General features: G+C 39.8%; 1 protein-coding gene across 11 annotated transcripts in view; it reads right to left on the reverse strand.

Annotated features, from left to right (window-relative positions):
* NETO1 (neuropilin and tolloid like 1) overlaps positions 1 to 18,583 on the reverse strand; it is an 81,649-nt gene that overhangs the window by 22,126 nt on the left and 40,940 nt on the right. For all 11 annotated transcript variants that reach the window (XM_045007872.1, XM_045007869.1, XM_045007866.1 and 8 more), the window contains 2 exons: positions 5,217 to 5,258; positions 4,981 to 5,108 (listed from right to left, as the gene is read on the reverse strand). In XM_045007872.1, coding sequence (XP_044863807.1) covers positions 4,981 to 5,108; positions 5,217 to 5,258 — 170 coding nt within the window. The remainder of the gene's footprint in view (positions 1 to 4,980; positions 5,109 to 5,216; positions 5,259 to 18,583) is intronic.

An 18,583-nucleotide genomic window follows, 5' to 3' on the forward strand; every position in this document is an offset into this window, starting at 1 on the left:
GTGAATCCATGTTTTGCTTTTCTTTCACCTCCCTTAATATTTGTTCTGTTCCTCTCTATTTCCCTGGCTCCCTTCTCCTGCATGTGAATTCTGCCCAAACACCTCTTCCTCTTCTCCCTCTGGTCCTCAACTTCTTCATTCTCCTCCTACTTCCTCCCTCTCCCCAACTCCCCCAGATGCTCCTCTGTTGCTGACAGCTGGTTTCTCTAGTCCCATAGGGGATTCCAGTCCTCAGAGTAGCTCCTAATTCCTCTCCTCCATTTCTTAAATAGCATTTGCCTCTGGTACAGACTACTTTGTATGCAGTAGTCACAAGCTCCAGGCTTCTCTTTGCTAGGAAGACTCGGCATAACTGTAGGAGGAGCTGGAAACAAGCAAGTGAGTCTCCAACAAGCACCCAGCCAGATTGCTACAGGCCACCAGCAAATGACTGTGAATCCTGGGCAACTATTTTTCTTTTAAAGGGCCAGATTGTGAGTGATTCCTTCCGCCTCCTTGCATGGTTGTGAAGGGCTTCGCAACAATAGCACCCCATACGCTCTGGGAAGTATATGCCCTTGCCAAAGCAAGACTCTGGAAAAAAAGGGGTGGGTGGGATAGACAGGGTCATAACACTTCTGTACTGATGGCTCGTATACTGTGGAGAACAATCTGTCACATTCTACTGAATAGAACAGATTGCTCACCTCCTGTGCGCAAGGAGAAGCACAACATAAATTGAAGCACAATCCTCACCAGTGCTTGTCCTGCACTGGCGTAGTTCTGCATAACCTCCTGCTCAGATTGGAGACGTAAATGTTTATCTTACTTCCCTATGCTCCTCCACCTTAGATGGGCACTATGGCTACAAGTTATTGTAAAGGAGCTCTGACAGGGAACCCCCGAGTGCCTTCACCACATCATTGCAATTAATAACTATATTTGTACCCCAACTGCACTCTCCACCAGGAAAGAGCATTTGAAAGTAGGGATGAATCTTTCACACCAACTACTCTCCCATTCCAAAAAAACCACACAAATATATTATTGTAAAAGCTAAATAATCACAGTAAGGCTAGTTTAGGGGTAACAGTCTTCATTCCCAACAAAATAAATCAGGGGCAATTTTCATAACTTTTACATACTACCATTCTCACAATATGTTGTAACACTCAGTGCAATTTCTTCATCCATTCACTATAGGCATTCGCTTCACATGTTCCTCTTTATTTCTGCAGGCTTCTGTTTTAAAGACCTCCAGTGGCCTACCACCCTTTAGCCGTGTAGCCTGTTTCTGAAAGTAGGTTAATATGGCAGCAGACAAGGAACAAAAAGCATGATAATGTGGATTTTCACCTCCCTGGTGTTTGCAAACAAGCCAACAATGTGAACTTCATAAATGAAATATATTTGTTTCCTAGTCCCAATTCTGTTTTCAGTCACAGGACTTCAGCTCTGGCATTACCGGTGTATCTGAGAGCACAGTTTGGCATAGTAAATATAGATTTGTTAGAAATCAACATTGATGCGTTGGATTTAAATAATTAGCTTAAAACTGTATGTTATCTGTGCAAAAGAAAGAGCAGCTCCAAAAACAAAATGCAGATTTGTACATTAAAGCCAAGGAGGGCCTGATCCTGCGAGTTTCCATGTACTCTCAATGATCATCACAGGAGTGGAGTGCATTCAGAACTTCACATGAGGAAACCAAGGCTTGATCCAAAGCTTATTGAAATCAATCAGTGCCGTTCAGTTGACTTCAGTTGGGTTTGGATCAGTGCCACAATGCTTCACAAAATCAAAGATCTAAATTATTCAGTGCATGACTAAAAATTGAATCCCGATTAAAAAGACTCTGACAACTTGGTATTTGGTCAGCTAAAAAAAAAAAGAGCTAAAAGTAATCTCAGGTACTATACCTGCTCCATCATGCCTCTGCCAATTTGTGTAGTTTTATGACTATATATTCCTATATTTCTCTAACCTGATGTGTGAAACACCCAAACAAATAGTGGAAGCTGACTAGCAAACTGAATATGCTGGAAGAATTCACAATGCTCATGATCAAAAACCTCAGTCAGCAGCAAGATTTTTACTGAACTTTGGGTTAGGCTTAAAGTGATCCAACTGAAAATGAGAATTTTTTTCTTATTTTTCTAATCTCATTAATTCTGATTTTAAGTGCCAGTACATAAGAAACTTTCACACAAAAGTTAATGGAGTCCTTTAAAATAAATGTAAGGCCTGTTCTAGCCTCCATTCAGGTCTTTGAGAGTTTTGCCACTGATTTCAATGTGGAATAATTGGGTTGCTAATATTTTAAGCAAACACTTGCACATGACCATATTTAGCATTATGAGGTCTTTTCTTACTTAACTACACAATATGCTATAAAGTAGAAACATAACCACTGTATCTTCTTTTTCCACATTTGTGTCAGAAAATTTCAATGAAACCCTTTTCTTCAAACCACCAATCCCATGTTACATTGGAGGGTGGGGAGAAATGTACCAGCACAGTTTTAGAGTATTAGTTTTTACAGAGCTTTGAGATGTCACTGTAAATGCCAATGCCATTAGCAACAAAAATGATAAAGCTTCACTGTAGCTGTGGCATATATAATTTATATCCCCTGATCGCATTACGGTTTAAATAATTGTCTTGTCACCTTTAAGTTTGTATTTTTATCATCATAATGAAAAAAGAAATGCTGGCTAAATTCTACTATTTTTTAATTTAGCTTTGAAAGTAACAGAAAGCCCTGACTGAATATACTAAAGGAAAAGAGAGATTGTAAACTATGAATAATATATAACTTCAGTAAAAAAGTCAGATTATAATCTCTTCATTGTGAATCACTTTTGATGAGTTATTTTTTAATCATTCACCAAAGGTTTGGTGTGACAATGTGATTGATTAGGCAGGTTAGGAAAAGCTTCAAACCACTTCCCAGAATAACTTGCTTAATACTTGTGTGCAGAAAATCAGTTCTTTATAAGGTACCAAAACAAAGCACATAATAAAGAAAGGATTTGTTCAACTGCCAAGAATAATGTATGTGAAAGGAAAGCTCCTTTCAGTCTAAATCTGACTTCAAAATCCTGTGCACTTGTCTCTCTGCTGCAGCTAATTCCCCTGGTGCCTAGGTGGGCCTATGCCACCCTCCTGTGCAGCTCCTGGAATAGGACCATATCAAGGATGAGGAGGGGTGAGTGGCTGGAGCACTTTGCATTCTGGCTATTCTGAACTGTGGAACAGAACAAAAGCATCGGTGCAAAGCTGCTATAAATCAGAGCAGCACTGGGAGCTGCCCTAACTTATTCTGAGGGTTATGCCAGCTCCAGAAGCAGCCCAGAATTAGGGAAGCACAAATGGTTTTTTGATGATACACCTATCAATAATTAATTTTGCAGTATGGTGCAATAATTGTTTTCAGTCTACGCATTCAATATCAGTCATAGCTCTCTATTCTAGCAGAGAATGGGAATCTCATCTATTTAGTGGAAAACCTGTATTTATATTGCAATTATATGACAATAACCTAATAAATAGGATATAAAGTGGGTATTTGCAATAATCCTGTTCCATCCTTTGCCACACAACTATTCCACATTTCCTCCAAACTTTCATTGAATAGAGAAATGCTGCCACAAATCTGTCATCTAATTTTATGTAACTCTCAGGCAACTTTTCATTTTGGGTACTGAATGCCAAATGTTATAACAGATAGGTACATTCTGTTCATTCTGCTCTGTAATAACACACAAAATGATTTATCTCCCAGCTTTCCAAAGTTGGTGTGCGCACACACTCTAGTTTGCAAAGCCTGGACTTTGAGGCAGTTCTGCTGAGGGGTAGTGCCCTCACATCACTGGTAAAAGACATTTTTTGAACATCAACTGCTGCGCTGTTTAGAAGACGTGTGAAAATAGGTGATGAGCACAAAGTTATTCCACTCCAGAAGAGAGGAGAAATGGTGTGCTATCCATTTATAATTAATCCAAGTGTTCACCGATGAGTAAGCTACAAAAATAATGTAATGGTGGCTGAAAGATAAAACCAAAAAAAAAAGTTGTTTCCAGTTAAACTCTAACTGAAATTTTTATTACTATTTTGTTTCACTTTAACTATTTTGGGTTTTTTTCCCTTTTTTAAAATAAAACGAGCTAAATTTCAAAATGAAACATTGGCTTGAAACTAAAAGTCAAGATGTTTCATTTCAAAAACATCAAAATGAAACATCTTGACTTTGAAAAAAGTAATCAAAACTATTAGCTGAATTCAATCTAAATTTCTGAATATTTTTTATTGATCTCAAACTAGGTGAATCAACTATTTATCTGAAAAAAATTGCCCAGCGCTACTGAGTTGGCCTTGGACAAATGAGACACTATAATAAAACCAAAGAAGGGAGCCATTGGATTAAGGGGAAACATCCTTTTGCTATATTCTTTTTGAGAAACAATGACAAAAACATTGACAACTATGGAGGAAAAATAAGAATGGAGAGTCTATTCATCAGTGGCTCACTCTCAGAAGTATAGGGCTCAGACTAAAGATATATGAATTTACCATGGCTCTGTTTTCACTAATTTCCAGAACGACAAACAGAAGATGATACTATTGGATTTGGCAATGTTTTTTAAACATTACATATACTGGACACATGATCTTAGTGTCAACATAAAGACGGGGTGTAAAATATGGAAAATAAAGGGATACACCACCTCACAGTTAACGAGAGCTCCTGATTCTTTAAAGCTCAGAGGAAAGACGTGTGGGAGAAAATTACCCATTATGCTGCCCACATTGTTATTTATAGCAAATGAAGGTTACTGTGACAGTGAGGTGACAAATTACCTTCCAATGCTGAAGGAAAATAACAGTTTAAAAGTTCAACACTGAAAAATTGCTAAGCAAGACCCGTATGTACAAAGAAACATACACTATATTTGTATTCTTAAATTAAGTGCCAAATAAGTGAGTAGATGCAGGACTGACCTTGGATCGTGGTGGTGCTCGGATGTACCATTTACAGTCAACTGCCTCCGTATCAGAAGCTTTTCCTTCCTTCACAATTTGCACAGATTCCACAATTCCTTCAGGTCCTCCCATCTCAAACTCACAAACTGAATAACAAAATACCACAAAAATGAAACCTGAACAGCAAGCAAAAAATATTTTCTACAGCAGAAGACAAAGGCCTTTAAGTTTTATGAAATATCTAGCATACCAACCTGGCAATGGTTTCAAAACTCCCAGGTCCTTAAAGTCCGGATCTTAAAAATTTAGAAAGGAGAAAATCAGTCTCGTTCAATATTTTGGTTATAACATTTAGTTGAGTTTCGTTAGAATATTACAAGCAATTGTGGGAAAATATCTCTACACTTATTTCCCAGAAACTTTTAAAGACCACAGCAACAATTGATCATGCAAAACATGTTGCCATTTTACTATTTAGCTTTTTTTTATTTTCCATTATGAAAATCTGCTATGGTCATAATTTTCTTTGTCTCCCTCCCTAATTCTTATCACTGAACACAAGAAATGTTTTCAGGATACACCAGTGGGCAAGAGCACCAGACAGCCATCCCTTTGGTGTTTTGATGCAGCAATCTAATGCAAGTGGTTATCCTTCCAGACATTGCACACCAGATCCCCTTGCCTACTTCACAAACCCTTGCACAGCATGGTTACCATAGCTAAAGGAACTCACACTGCAATTTATGATATCTGAATGATCTGCGACCCCAATTGATAGTGCACTAGTTGAGCCACTGTCTTTGCCAAAAATCAGCCCTGTGGCTGTTAATAAATAAATACAAGTTTGCCACGGGATACATTGAGTGAACAAAGTTAATTAATATAATGCCGCTTGCTGTTTTAGTGCATACACACACACACAACTATCTTTAATCTCTGAGAAACTTTGTACCCTATTTATAGCCAAGAGCATGACTTACGTGAAACGAGATTGGTCACAGCTCTGTGCCCTACTAGACAAGTGTCCACATTATACAAATCAGCATTTCACAAAATTTGGCAAAGTCTGAAGACACTGGTCAAGAGAAGCCCAAAACTGAAATGTGAAAGGGACTAAAATATTTCAAGAGAGGATGATCTCTTGAGATTAGATTAGTCATTGTTCAGGAATCACAGTGTATCACATCATCATTCTCCTTGACATGCATATTTCAGCTTCCAATAGGCTGTCTCTTTATCTTCATGAGAAAGAAAACAAGAAAAAAAAGGTGCTGGTCTTGATATTTTTGTCAAAATTCATAAGATTTGTTCTCCCCAGATTGGTGACAAATACTTATGACACACACTTTGTCACAACTTCTCCTGGACTTTTTAGAATTCTGAGCCACCTTTTGCCCAGACTTCATTGGAATAGTTCAAGATATAAGCCATGATAGAGTTTGGTCCAGTGAATCTCTGTATTCAATAGATTTTATTTTAATTGTCTCAGAATTAGATCACTGTATCAAAAGCTTAAAAGCATGAAAAATTTTCTTCAGAAACATGGAAATGCTGCACAATTTCTGCAATGCCATCTCAACCAGGGCTAGTCAATACAAGCAGAAGAACAAGAAAGAATGTTCAGTTTATTGGATCAGTTACGATATATTGGCTTTAAAAATTAAATGTGTAAAATCACCTTGTGACACCATGTGTCTATACACTTTATTGTGTGTTTATGTTCTTTGCAATGATCTTTTGTTGTTTCAGAATATAGGTCTTAGTTAAATGCCCATAAACTAAAGGGACTGCAGATATATCTGAGCAGACAATCAGCATTGTTAAGAAGACATTTTAAAAAACAATCCTACATTTAATTAAATATACCAGTTAATGAATTTAGATACCAATACCTATAGCTGAAAGCAAGACATTTATATAACTGGAATCTATTTAATTTAACTACAAACTCAAATTAACATCCAAACCACCGAGTCCTACGTACAATGCAGCCATTCAGTTTTCTCTAACAGCTGGTTTTAAATCTTCATGGGCTGGATTTTCAGGTTTGCTGAGGCAACTTTAAGGCCACTTTGTGTTGCTTATGTGGTGCACTATGCCAGGAGAAGGGCAGTAGAGAATTCTTCCTGTATCAGTTAACTCTTGAGTGGTAGAGGTGGCTCTGTCACCTCCTGTTCCAGATGCCCCCTCACAATGTAAGGAGGGAGAGGAGCATGATGTAGGTGGGAGAGAGCCTGGGAAAGATTAACTCTGCTGCACAAATCCTTGTAGGCATAAGTTATGGCTGCCCCTATGCACACACATCTCGCTTAAAGGCTGAGAGGCTCTGAATCACGGAGCCACAACAACTTCCCCATGGCGCCTATCTCGGATGGAGTGGAGGCTCAGGCCCAAGCGGTTTTATTCATTTTAATCTACAAGTGGGGGGTTATTTGGAAAATTCATAATAAGATTTAAATAAGTTGGGGCTGTACAAGTGCCTCATCGACTTCTTATCTTCAGTTAGCAACAGGGAGCTCCTTCATACCCACACATACACCCTCCTTGGGGGTTGCCACAGCTGCTCCCAGAAGGAGGGTCATTCTGGTCATATGTTATGTGTGCTGAGGATAGGGGGCAGGCCCTTCAAGGCCTCTCTTGCCCCCTCCCCAGAGTCTGACAGTTCCATACACTTTTACAGAGGTGGCAAGAGGCAGAAATGTGGCAAGTGGTGATAGTTTCCTAAGGATAAAGTATTGAATGAAGGAATAGAAAATATACTCTGACGGACTAGGAAACAAAGGTTTCAATCTGTAAGCCCTTGACAGAAGCAGAATTGGAAGAATTCTTGTACTTTGAATAAAGATCTAGTGAAGATTTCCAAGCTGGAAGCAGGGGCAGCTCTAGGTATTTTGCCGCCCCAAGCACGGCAGGCAGGCTGCCTTCGGCGGCTTGCCTGCAGGAGGTCCCCTGTCCCGCAGATTTGGCGGCATGCCTGCGGGAGGTCCGCTGAAGCCGCGGGACCAGCAAACCCTCCACAGGCAAGCCGCCGAAGGCAACCTGCCTGCCGCCCTCGCGGTGACCGGCAGAGCGCCCCCCGTGGCTTGCCGCCTCAGGCACGCGCTTGGCGTGCTGGTGCCTGGAGCTGCCCCTGGCATTTTTTCTTTTTTTTTTTCCAAATTGAACTTCTAAACTGGAACAGAATAGCACAGATCTAAATGTATCAGGATAAAGTGGGACACTTCTGTAGTTTCTTGATGTAAAACTCACTCCACATGCTATTTCACTAGATGACCTTCTCTTGTGTAACTTGTTCTTTCTTTCATGTGGCTTGTAGATTTTAAGGCCAGAAAGAACCATAATGATCATCTAGTCTGATCTGCTGCATAACACAGGCCCAGTAATTTCACCCAGTAATTCTTGTATCAAGTCCAATCAGAGCCAGAGTACGGGCTCACTTGTTCCAACAGGATTTTAATTAACTCATATGGAAGTTCTTTGGGCTTGATTTTCAGAGATGCTGGAAACCTGTAGCTCCCATTGACATCTACTGGAGATGTGGCTACTCAGGACTTTTGAAAACCTGTTCTTCTGAAACATTTCTGTAGCAAAATAATGAGGTTTGATTTTGAGATTAAAGAAAAACTAAGGTGCCCAAGTGCTACTCCACATAGGTTCCATAAAATATAAATATTGGATACACAAATACATAATAAATAAATAAAGCAACAACCTAGAATAGAAGTTATACATTATAGATGAGGCTGAAATTTGAACCATGTTCAAACAGTTTGTTATTTGAATAACAGATAGCAAGTAGATTTATTGTTTGTTTTTGAAATAATATAACACTAAATGGTTTATTTTAGAGGCTGCTGTTTATGATTTAATAAAACAGATGGTGCTTGTTTTATTATTAGTTCTGCTCAGTCAGAGTAATGCAGAGCAGAACCTTTGTTAAGTTATTTATATACTGAGTGGCCAAATCTTCTGATTGGTGACAAACCTCCTGTTGCTTGCAGCTGGAGGAAACAATGGGAAAATCCAAGAGGATCTACAAGGGAGCAAAACAAGATAGAATAGAGGACTCTTTAAGGTAAATTGGAGCGCATCAGAAAGTCTCTGGAGGGAATCTCTAGAAGGGGCAGATGCCTTGCAATCTCTATAAAGATAGTATGGAGAAAAGCATGAAGAATCTCCATGGGAGGGTGCAGGAATGCATTTAAGTCTATAAATGGAAAGTTTTGTCGCATATTGGGTTTGCTTTAAAAAAAAGATCATATTGAGTATTTACAGGAGCAGCAAAGGTCTCTGAAAGGAATGAGAGATGTCAAGGCACCTTCAAAGTGGATGGTGTTGCAGCCCATTTCACAATTAATGGAATTCCTAAAAATCAAATACATACAATACTCACTGAGGAGCAGAAGTACAGCTGCAGCTTCTTATGAGAGAGTAAAGGAGTACTTTGAGATGTTTACAGTGGGTTGCAGGAGAACAAGAAAGGTGCGGGAGTTCATTGGGATCCATAAAGAGAGGGTGGGGGTTATCTATGACGTTTGTAAAAAATGGATGACAACTCTTACATAAGAGGTGTATGAGAGCACTGCGGATCTCAATAGGAGATGGGAGGAGAACATTAAAGGTGTTTCCACAGGCAAGAGCTTATCAGGGATCACTATAGTGGGCATGTCAGTTAACTCTTCAAAAAATTAAATCAACATCATTTTTTCCAGACAGTTTAAGCAAACTGTAGCCTCCACACACATGCACACCCCATAGCCCATTGAAGGTCACTGCAGTCTGGCCAATAACTAAACTGCCTAGTTACTGTTTTGGTCAGACAACTTATGAAGTAATCCCTGATTCGCCTTTTCTTACTCATAACAAAATACATCTAGGGCCAAATCCCATGCAGTGCTGAGCATTTTCAACTCCTGCTAACTTCAGTGGATGCCAAGCACCCACAGCACTTCGCAAGAGTGTTATAAATTAGCAACTTCACACAGATTCAAACTTCACATACTTATATCAAGAAAACATGATGGACAATGCTGTTATTTACTTATTATTTAAACATATATGTAGCAAATTCTGCAACAAAAAATGTACAATTACTATACTGTCATAATATGTAAGCAAAACAAACTCTCCAAAACATGTTCAATATAATTCTGCACTAACTCAACATTCTGGAAAAAGTAGTACAAAATATGCCCAGTATAACTTTCCAATGGACACACAACACAAATTCCATAATGCCTACTGTAGATGTTTCTCCATTGTGCTGAACTAAAATCAAAGTTTCACATAACACACACCACCACAAAGGAGACATCACTCATGACAACAAGCAGCATAACACCAGATTCCATGTTGCATACAAATTTGAAAAAAATATATATTTCACATTACAACACAGATTTCAGACTTTCCAAATTCAAAAACAAACATTTGGTATATATTCTGGAATTTGTGTAACTGCATGCTTTATGTTAATGTATGATGTATTTGGAGCATGTGTTGGGAGAAAGTAGAAACTATTTTGCAACTGCATTGTGGAATCTATCTTGCTTTTATTTCTACGTTCTTTCCAATAAGAAAACACCACATCTGGCTTCTTAAATGCTTGGAAACTATGAAATTTAAATACAACGAGGGGTAAGCAATGAGCTAGGTCAATGGCTTGGAATTTAAATGGTGTGGTCATACATCAGAATGTGTTGCTCAGACATCTTATGAAATACCTGGTTCACCATCTCTTATTTGTAAAACTCTAGGGACAAGTGTCTTTCACTCCCATTGACTTCAGTGTGAACAGTTTGATTCTGTTCAGGTAGTGACTAATGCCCTTCTGATAATCAGGGTATAGAAGACAGTTTCTGATGTGGTTGGGGAGAAGGGTGGTAAAACACAGATGAATGGTCTGGTTAATATGAAATTGAGAAGCTACTTTAGGTAGAAACTCAGGGTATGGTCATAATGAGACCTTTTCCTTGAAGAACATTGTAAAGCCCCTGGTTGTCCAATCTTCTAGGCTGAAGTGATGGCTATGAAGAAAGCTGTTTTCATAAACAGATGTAGCATTTCACACACATCTAATGGCTCAAATGGATGTTTCATAAGGCAACTAAGAATAAGATTCAAATCCCATATTGGAATAGGTTCTCTAATCTGTGGGAAAAGATTATCAATCCTCAGAGGAATCTTGATATTGGTAAAAATGGAAAAGCCTTCAACAAGAGCAGGAAAGCCACCAAGTGAACCTGATAGCAGATGTAATTTATTATTATTATTATTATTATTATTATTATTTAATTTCAGCAGATAGTTTATGATGGTGGGAAGAGAAGAATGAACAGGAGAAATTTGTCAACTGGTACACCAAAGTTGATATCTCATTCTCTTTGGAAGATGATATGGTCTCAGACACTTTGTTGTTTGCCACCATCTCTTGCACCTCTATTGAATAGGAAGTGTCAATCATCAATGTACAGAAGTTCCAGATTACGGTGAAGTGTCTGACTGGCATGCTGAGACAACCAAATGGCAAATGACTGGAAGTGTCATTGGTGGATGAGAAACAATTCAAACGAGGTAGGGATATAAATTTGTCTCAACCAAATGTGTGCAATTAAAATGACCTTGGCCTTGTACAGCTTGATCTTGTTCGGTACTTTCAAGAGGAATGGAATTGGTGGATATATGTAAAGAAGACCATTTGTCCAATGAAACTCCGAACAAATCTATCTGGTGTGCTGGTGTCAAAGCGGACTTTTCAAGATGGAGTCAAAGGTCTAAACTGTGGAACAGAGACCTTATAATTTGTATTGACAATAGGACTTCTTGGCAAGATTGACTCCTAAGTAGCCAATTGTTGAGATAAGAAAAGATGATTATCCCTAGTTGACCTAGAGGGCAGCAACAACTGCCAGGATCTTTGAGAACACCTTTGCGGCAGAGGAGAGGCCAAAAGGGAGCACATGGTACTAGAATGGTCATGGTCAACTATAAAATGAAGAAACTTTATGAGAGGAGTGAATCACAACATGAAAATATGCATCCTGAAGTTTGAGAGTTGCAGAAAGGGAAATATAGCTGCAAGAGTCACCATCCTGAATTTCTGTTGTTCCACATAATTGTTTAGATGACTAAGATCTAACATTGGTCTCCATTCCCCATTCTTTTTTGGGGAACAGAAAGTACTTGGAACAGAAACCCTTCCCCCTGTACTGGGCTGGAACTGGTTCTATGGCTCTTAAGTGTAGAGAGGCACTTCCTGTGTCAGCAACTGATCATGAAACGGGTTACTGAAAAGGGACAGGAAAGAGGGGTGGTGTCAGGGAGAGATGGAGGTGAAATGGATGGAATAACCAGATGTTATGAGTGCCAAACCCCATTTATCAGATGTTATTCTCTCACATGCAGGTTGGAAATAGGGAAAATGGTATCCAAAGAGAGGGAAGGAAAGTGGAATGATGCAGCAGTAGATTCCTGGAGAGTGGATGGTTTGGACTCTTGACCAAGCCAACAAAACTAACATTTAGATAATATGGATGGCTGAGATGAAGTAGTCGTGACAGAAGCTGACTTCCTTTTTTTGAATATTGTGGTCTTTTGGATGCAGGGGCGGCTCCAGGCACCAGCACACCAAGCGCGTGCCTGTGGCGGCAAGCCATAACGGGTGCTCTGCCAGTCGCCGTGAGGGCAGCAGGCAGGTTGCCTTTGGCAGCATGCCTGTGGAAGGTCCTCTGGTCCCGCGGCTTCGGCAGTTCTCCCGCAGGCGTGCCGCCGAATCCGTGGGACCAGGGACCTAGAGCCACCCTTGCTTGGATGGTTCAGTTGGTTTATAGAAACTAGAGAAATGAGCTAGGTGAGATCTCTATGCTGTTTGAGACTTGCTAAATTCCTTTATTTGCAGGTGTATAAATCCTGAGGCATCTAGGCATGAGCATCAAATCCTTCAAGATATGAAGACAGTGGTCTATAGAATCCCAAAACAACTTGTGATCATCAGAAAGATCAGAAAGCCAGGATGCTTGCTGCATCATGGTCATAGTGGAAGTGGACTAGGCTGCAGTATTGGCTTTATCTAAGGGGTAGACATTGTGTTATGCATCCGCTTCTACAACCAGAGAATTTGGGGTCAGGTGTTAAAAAAAAAAATCTCAGAGTCCTTCACCAGAATATAATGTTTTTTGTCAGCACATTTACAAGTACGAGGTGCCATAACCGGATGGTTTTAGCAGGGTCTCGTAAAGCTTCATTTACAGGAAGGGTCACACGTGCAGAAGCTGAAGTATGTAAAATATCAGGAGCTAATGATGACAGTCCTGGACCTCCTCCAGAGGAATCTGAAGCATATCACTGATGCCCTTCATCAGCTCCTGGAATTGTCTAAAGGCTACGGAAGGTGATCGAGGCATTACAGCTTCATCTGACAGTGATGAAAAAAATATCTGTGTGAGGAGTTGCTTCCTTTTCAGCTCTTTTCACCTACTCCTTAAAGTGCTCCTCAACTGGTTCTGGTAGGTGAGGTGGGAGTGAAGTCTGAGGAGAATGGGTCTGCCTATGCTCCCTGCGAAAATGACTGGGGTCCCTTAGAAACTGCTGACACTACATGGCCTGAAAGTCCCAATAAGGCTACTGGGGGGCCCACACGGAAAAGGAGATGGCATCCACTGCTGGTCATACTATATAGACAGAAAATGAGGTTGTCTTCCTTCCGTTTTCTGAGAATACGTATGAGAATGATTTCCCACAGCATAGACAACAGATCCCTGAACCAAAATCTGTGAGTCAGAGGAGTCTTCAACATATTCCAGGGGAGGTGATCACTATTCACCCTGGATGGTTGAAGTTGCTTTAACATGCTTTCAGTTGTTCCTTAAAATCTTCTGAATTTGTCATCAGTTTTACAGGCAGTATTTTCTTTGTATCCTCAAATGCCAAGTGACAACCACATGAAATATCTTAAAATAATCCTACTATTTTATATTGAATTGTGCAAGCTCTGTGATTTTTACACAGGAGTATTATGATATTTCCATTGGACAGTGTAGAACAGATTAAATTTTTGGAAATAATTTTAAGAATAATCTCACAATGCGCATTTGTACGCAAGATCTGCTCTCTAAATTCCATGATAGACAAGTACATGTAACTACTGGAATTTGCTACCAGCTGCTTGATATAAGCTGGAATACTTACTGCTGTTCAGTTTTTCAATCAGGGCAAAATTAAATGCTTATTTTTAGCAACAAACATCACCATTTCAATCTAAATTCCAACTGTTATTGGTGGGGGATGTTTTAATGGGAATTTGTTCTTATGGTTCTTTCCAGTTGTAAAGTCATACTTCAATTCCAAGAAATATCCCTGCATGTTAGTTTATGGTACCAGGAAATCTTCAAAAGAAAGAATGTTGTGCTTTTACTAAGAATTCATCCTAGAGTACTGATGGAATTACCTGAAGCAATCTCAGAACCATTGGCAGTTGACTTTGAGAACTCATGGGGGACAGGTGAGGTCCCAGAGGACTCGAGAATGGCAAATATAGTACCTATCTTTAAAATGGGGAACAAAGAGCATCTGGGGAATTATAGAACAGTCAGCCTACATTGATACTTGGAAAGATACTGGAACAAATTATTAAAAACAGACAAACAATTTGTGAGCACCTTGAGGATAATAGAGTTATATGACATGCATCCGACGAAGTGGGTATTCACCCACGAAAGCTCATGCTCCAATACGTCTGTTAGTCTCTAGGTGCCACAGGACTCTTTGCTGCTTTTACAGAGTTATAAGGAATAGCCAGTATGGAATTGTCAAGAACAATTCATGCCAAACTAACTTAACTTTCTTCTTTGACAAGGTTACTGGCCTAGTGGATGCAGGGAAGCAGCAGACATGATATACCTTGATTTTAGTAAGGCTTTTGACACAGTCCTACATTACATTTTCATAAGCAAACTAGGGAAATGTGATCTAGATGAAATCGCTATAAGGTGTGTGCAAAACTGATTGAAAAACTGTACTCAGAAAAGTAATTACCAATGGTTTGTGGTCAAACTGGGAGGGCATATCTACTGGGGTCCCACAGGGGTCAATCCTGGGTCCAGTACTTATCAATATTTTCATTAACAATTTGGATAATGAAGCAACAAGCATGCGAATAAAATTTGCACACAACAGCAATCTAGGAGTGGCTGCAAGCATTTTGGAAGACTGAGGGTGAGAACTCAAAACAATCTTCACAAATTAGAGCATTGGTCTGAATTCAACAAAATGAAATTCAATAAAGACAAGTGCAAAGTACTACACTTAGGAAGGCAAAATCAAATGCACAATCACAAAATGGGGAATAACTACTACTAGTAGTATTTAAGAATTGTTGCTTAAAAGGAACTGGGGATTACAGTGGATCATAAATTAAATGAGTCAACAATGTGATGCAGTTGCAAAAAAGGCAAATATTCTGGGGTACATTAACAGCAGAGTCTTATGTAAGACACAGGATGCAAGAGGCCCATTCTACTCACCACTGGTGAGGCTTTAGCTGGAGTATTGTGGTCCAATTCTGGGTGCCACAATTTAGGAAAGTTGTGGACTAATTAGAGAGAGTCAAGAGAAGAGCAACAAAAATGATAAAAGGTTTAGAAAACCTGGCCAAAGAGGAAAGGATTTAAAAAAAAAGGGGGAGGGGGCATGTTTAGTCTTGAGAAAAGAAGACTGAGGAGGGAAGACCTGGTAACAGTCTTCAAATATGTTAAGGGCTTCTATAAAGAGGACTGAGATCATCTGTTCTCCACGTCCACTGATGGTAGGACAAGAAGTAATGGGCTTAATCTGTAGCAAGAGAGATTTAGGTTAGCTATTAGGAAAAACATTCTACCTTTTGAGTAGTTAAGAATTGGAATGGGCTTCCAAGGGAGGTTGTGGAATCTCCATCACTGGAGGTTTTTAAGGAAGAGGTTGGACAAACACTTGTCAGGAATAGTCTCTGTTTACCAGGGCCAGCCTCAGCAGAAGGGGCTGTACTTGATGACATCGAGATCTCTCCCAGCCCAACATTTCTGTGATTCTCTTCAGTAGAAAGCCTGGGAAACTTCTACAATCATTACAACTGGTAATAACCATAAGCTGGTGTTTAATGTTTGTTTTCTGTGTACCATGTCTAAGACACCATTGTATGCTGGCCTAGTGGATGTAACTTGCTAAAGGAAAGAGACACACTCTCAGCACTTTCACATGGATATCTTAATTTTCTCTTACTTTTTGGGGTGTTTGTAGTGTCATTGAAGAGAGAGTAAAAAGATTCTCTTTGTTTATGGGAAGCATAACAAATGAATGCTGCAAAGTCCTGTGACAATTAAAATGATTTTTATGTTATGTGACAAATTAAGCTTCATTAACAGAAACACAGCCCATTACTTGTGAATGACAAATATGACTTATTTTAAAAAGACTGAAGCAATGCGTTTATATATTTATTTAATCATATTTCTTATGAAATTGTCAAAATAGCTCCAACTTTCAATTTAAAAAGAAGCTTTTAAACTTTCAAAATAAAATTGTTGGCCTCAGTTTGATTTCCTTGTCTCACCTTTCTTGATCTTGACCCACTTTCATCATCAAAAACTGAATTGCATTGTGCCCTGACATACATCTTGTACAACTCCACTGACTTCAATGGGATTGTACAGACTGCGTCAGGCAGCATTCAGTCATATACATATAGGATGTTGGGTTTTTTTTATTCTTGGTCCTTTGATATTGATGTTTCTAAATGAAAAATTTAAATGGTATGAAAAAAATATTTCCTGTAGCCAACTCCTCAGCTCTGTTTATTTGACCATAAGGGTGCATAAGCCCAAAAGCCACCTAATGCAGCTATATATTAGGCTAACCTGCTCGGCCCATTGAATCAATTCCATGGGGACCAAGGGAAGAGTGGATTGCAGCGGCAGTAAGATTATGCCCTAAGGCTCTTGAGGGAAAGAGAGAGGGACCAAATCTGGGGTCCCCAACATTAAATCAAGACCAAACATATTACCTGGGTGGGGATCCCTTGGGAGATGTACATATTTAATAATTATAATAACTTGTATTACCATAATGCTCAGAGGCCCCACTCAGGGATCAGATCCTCTAATGCTACCCACTATGCAAACACATGGAAAGTTGGCCCCATGCCCAAAAATTTGGGGCCATGTCCCCTTTCATCCTCTGATCTACTGATCGGTGTTATCTGTCAGCCTTAACAAGCCCAAGACTCTGTTCTCCTTCAAAGATCTGTACATCTACACTACAGCAGAACAGCTACATAGATGCTTCCTCCACAGACAGAAGAGAGCTTTCCATGAACATAAGGAGGTGTAGGGAGATAAAAGGAAGAATTCTTCCATTTACCTAGCTGTGTCTACAGTGGGGATTGGTCATCCTATGTTACGCAGGGTCTGAACATTTTTCACAGTCCTGAGCAAAGTAGCAAGTCACCTAAAGTTTTAGGTGTAGATCAGGCCTGAGCCAGTAGATCACTCTTGGGACCATACAGCCCATTTTGTTTCCCTGACTGGCAATCAATAGAGGAGCAAGCCACACATACGTGAATACTGGGGAGGCACTGAACATACTGAGTGTCTCCTCAAGATAATACCCCACTTGTCAGGTGTCCTGGAATAATGGACTCTGAATCTGGCCTGGAAGAGAATTGGACAACCTGAAAGGCCTTATACAGCCACATCTGAATGTCATTAACCCTTCAGGATGGAAAACATTATAGAGTATGGCTGAGCTATGTATCTTCAGCCGTTCTAATATCACAAAACCAACAGGGCTCAGGATTTAGCTCATTCACTTTTTAGGGACAAACTCTAGGCTTCCCTAAGAAAAGTGGCATGGTTGGGGTGGGAATAGTGGGGTTCATTAATGCCTACATATCCAGCACAGTCATCCTACAGTACAGAGATAGATGGCACAGGGTAGGCTGCCATAGCCAGCTGCTAGGCATTGCTTCTTTAAGATGGATCAGTTTACCCAGGAGTTCTGCTAAAGTCTAGCATATACTGCTGGTAGCAGTACATAGGTCAATTGGACTGACAGCTGGGCAGTTGCCTTAGCCTCTAGATCGAATTCACATTGACACACTTTGGCACATGAGCTACATCTGGCCTCATAGCAAATTACTGAGGTAGTTTAGTGGATCCTGCCTGGTTACCCTATTGGAAGGAAAAGGCTCTCTCCCAGTTGTGCTTTACAGGGAAGGATTTAGACTTTGGAAAACATTAACGAGAACCTATAAACAGCACAAACCCTAAATTCATCACAATGTTCTTAAGTCCTTTGCAGGACTACATATGAACATAATTAACCCATTTTAACAGTTTAGAATAGCCAATTATATTTACGAATATCTGGGTGGGTTCAAATAGCACTGCCTAATCTGGCACTGACCTCGTAACGAGACCCAATCCCAGAAGGGACAAACTGAGGTGCCACTGTGATGTTTCCTGGTCATGCTCCAGTGCCATGTCATATGGAATAAGAGCAGCTTCATGCCAACTACAAGCTCTGTGGTAAAAATGGAGCCTCAAGGTGAATCGAGAGTTTCCACCTAGCTTCTCAGCTTGAGTTGGGCACC

This window comes from Mauremys mutica, chromosome 2 (assembly GCF_020497125.1).
Source record: "Mauremys mutica isolate MM-2020 ecotype Southern chromosome 2, ASM2049712v1, whole genome shotgun sequence".
Classification (NCBI taxonomy): Eukaryota; Metazoa; Chordata; order Testudines; family Geoemydidae; genus Mauremys; species Mauremys mutica.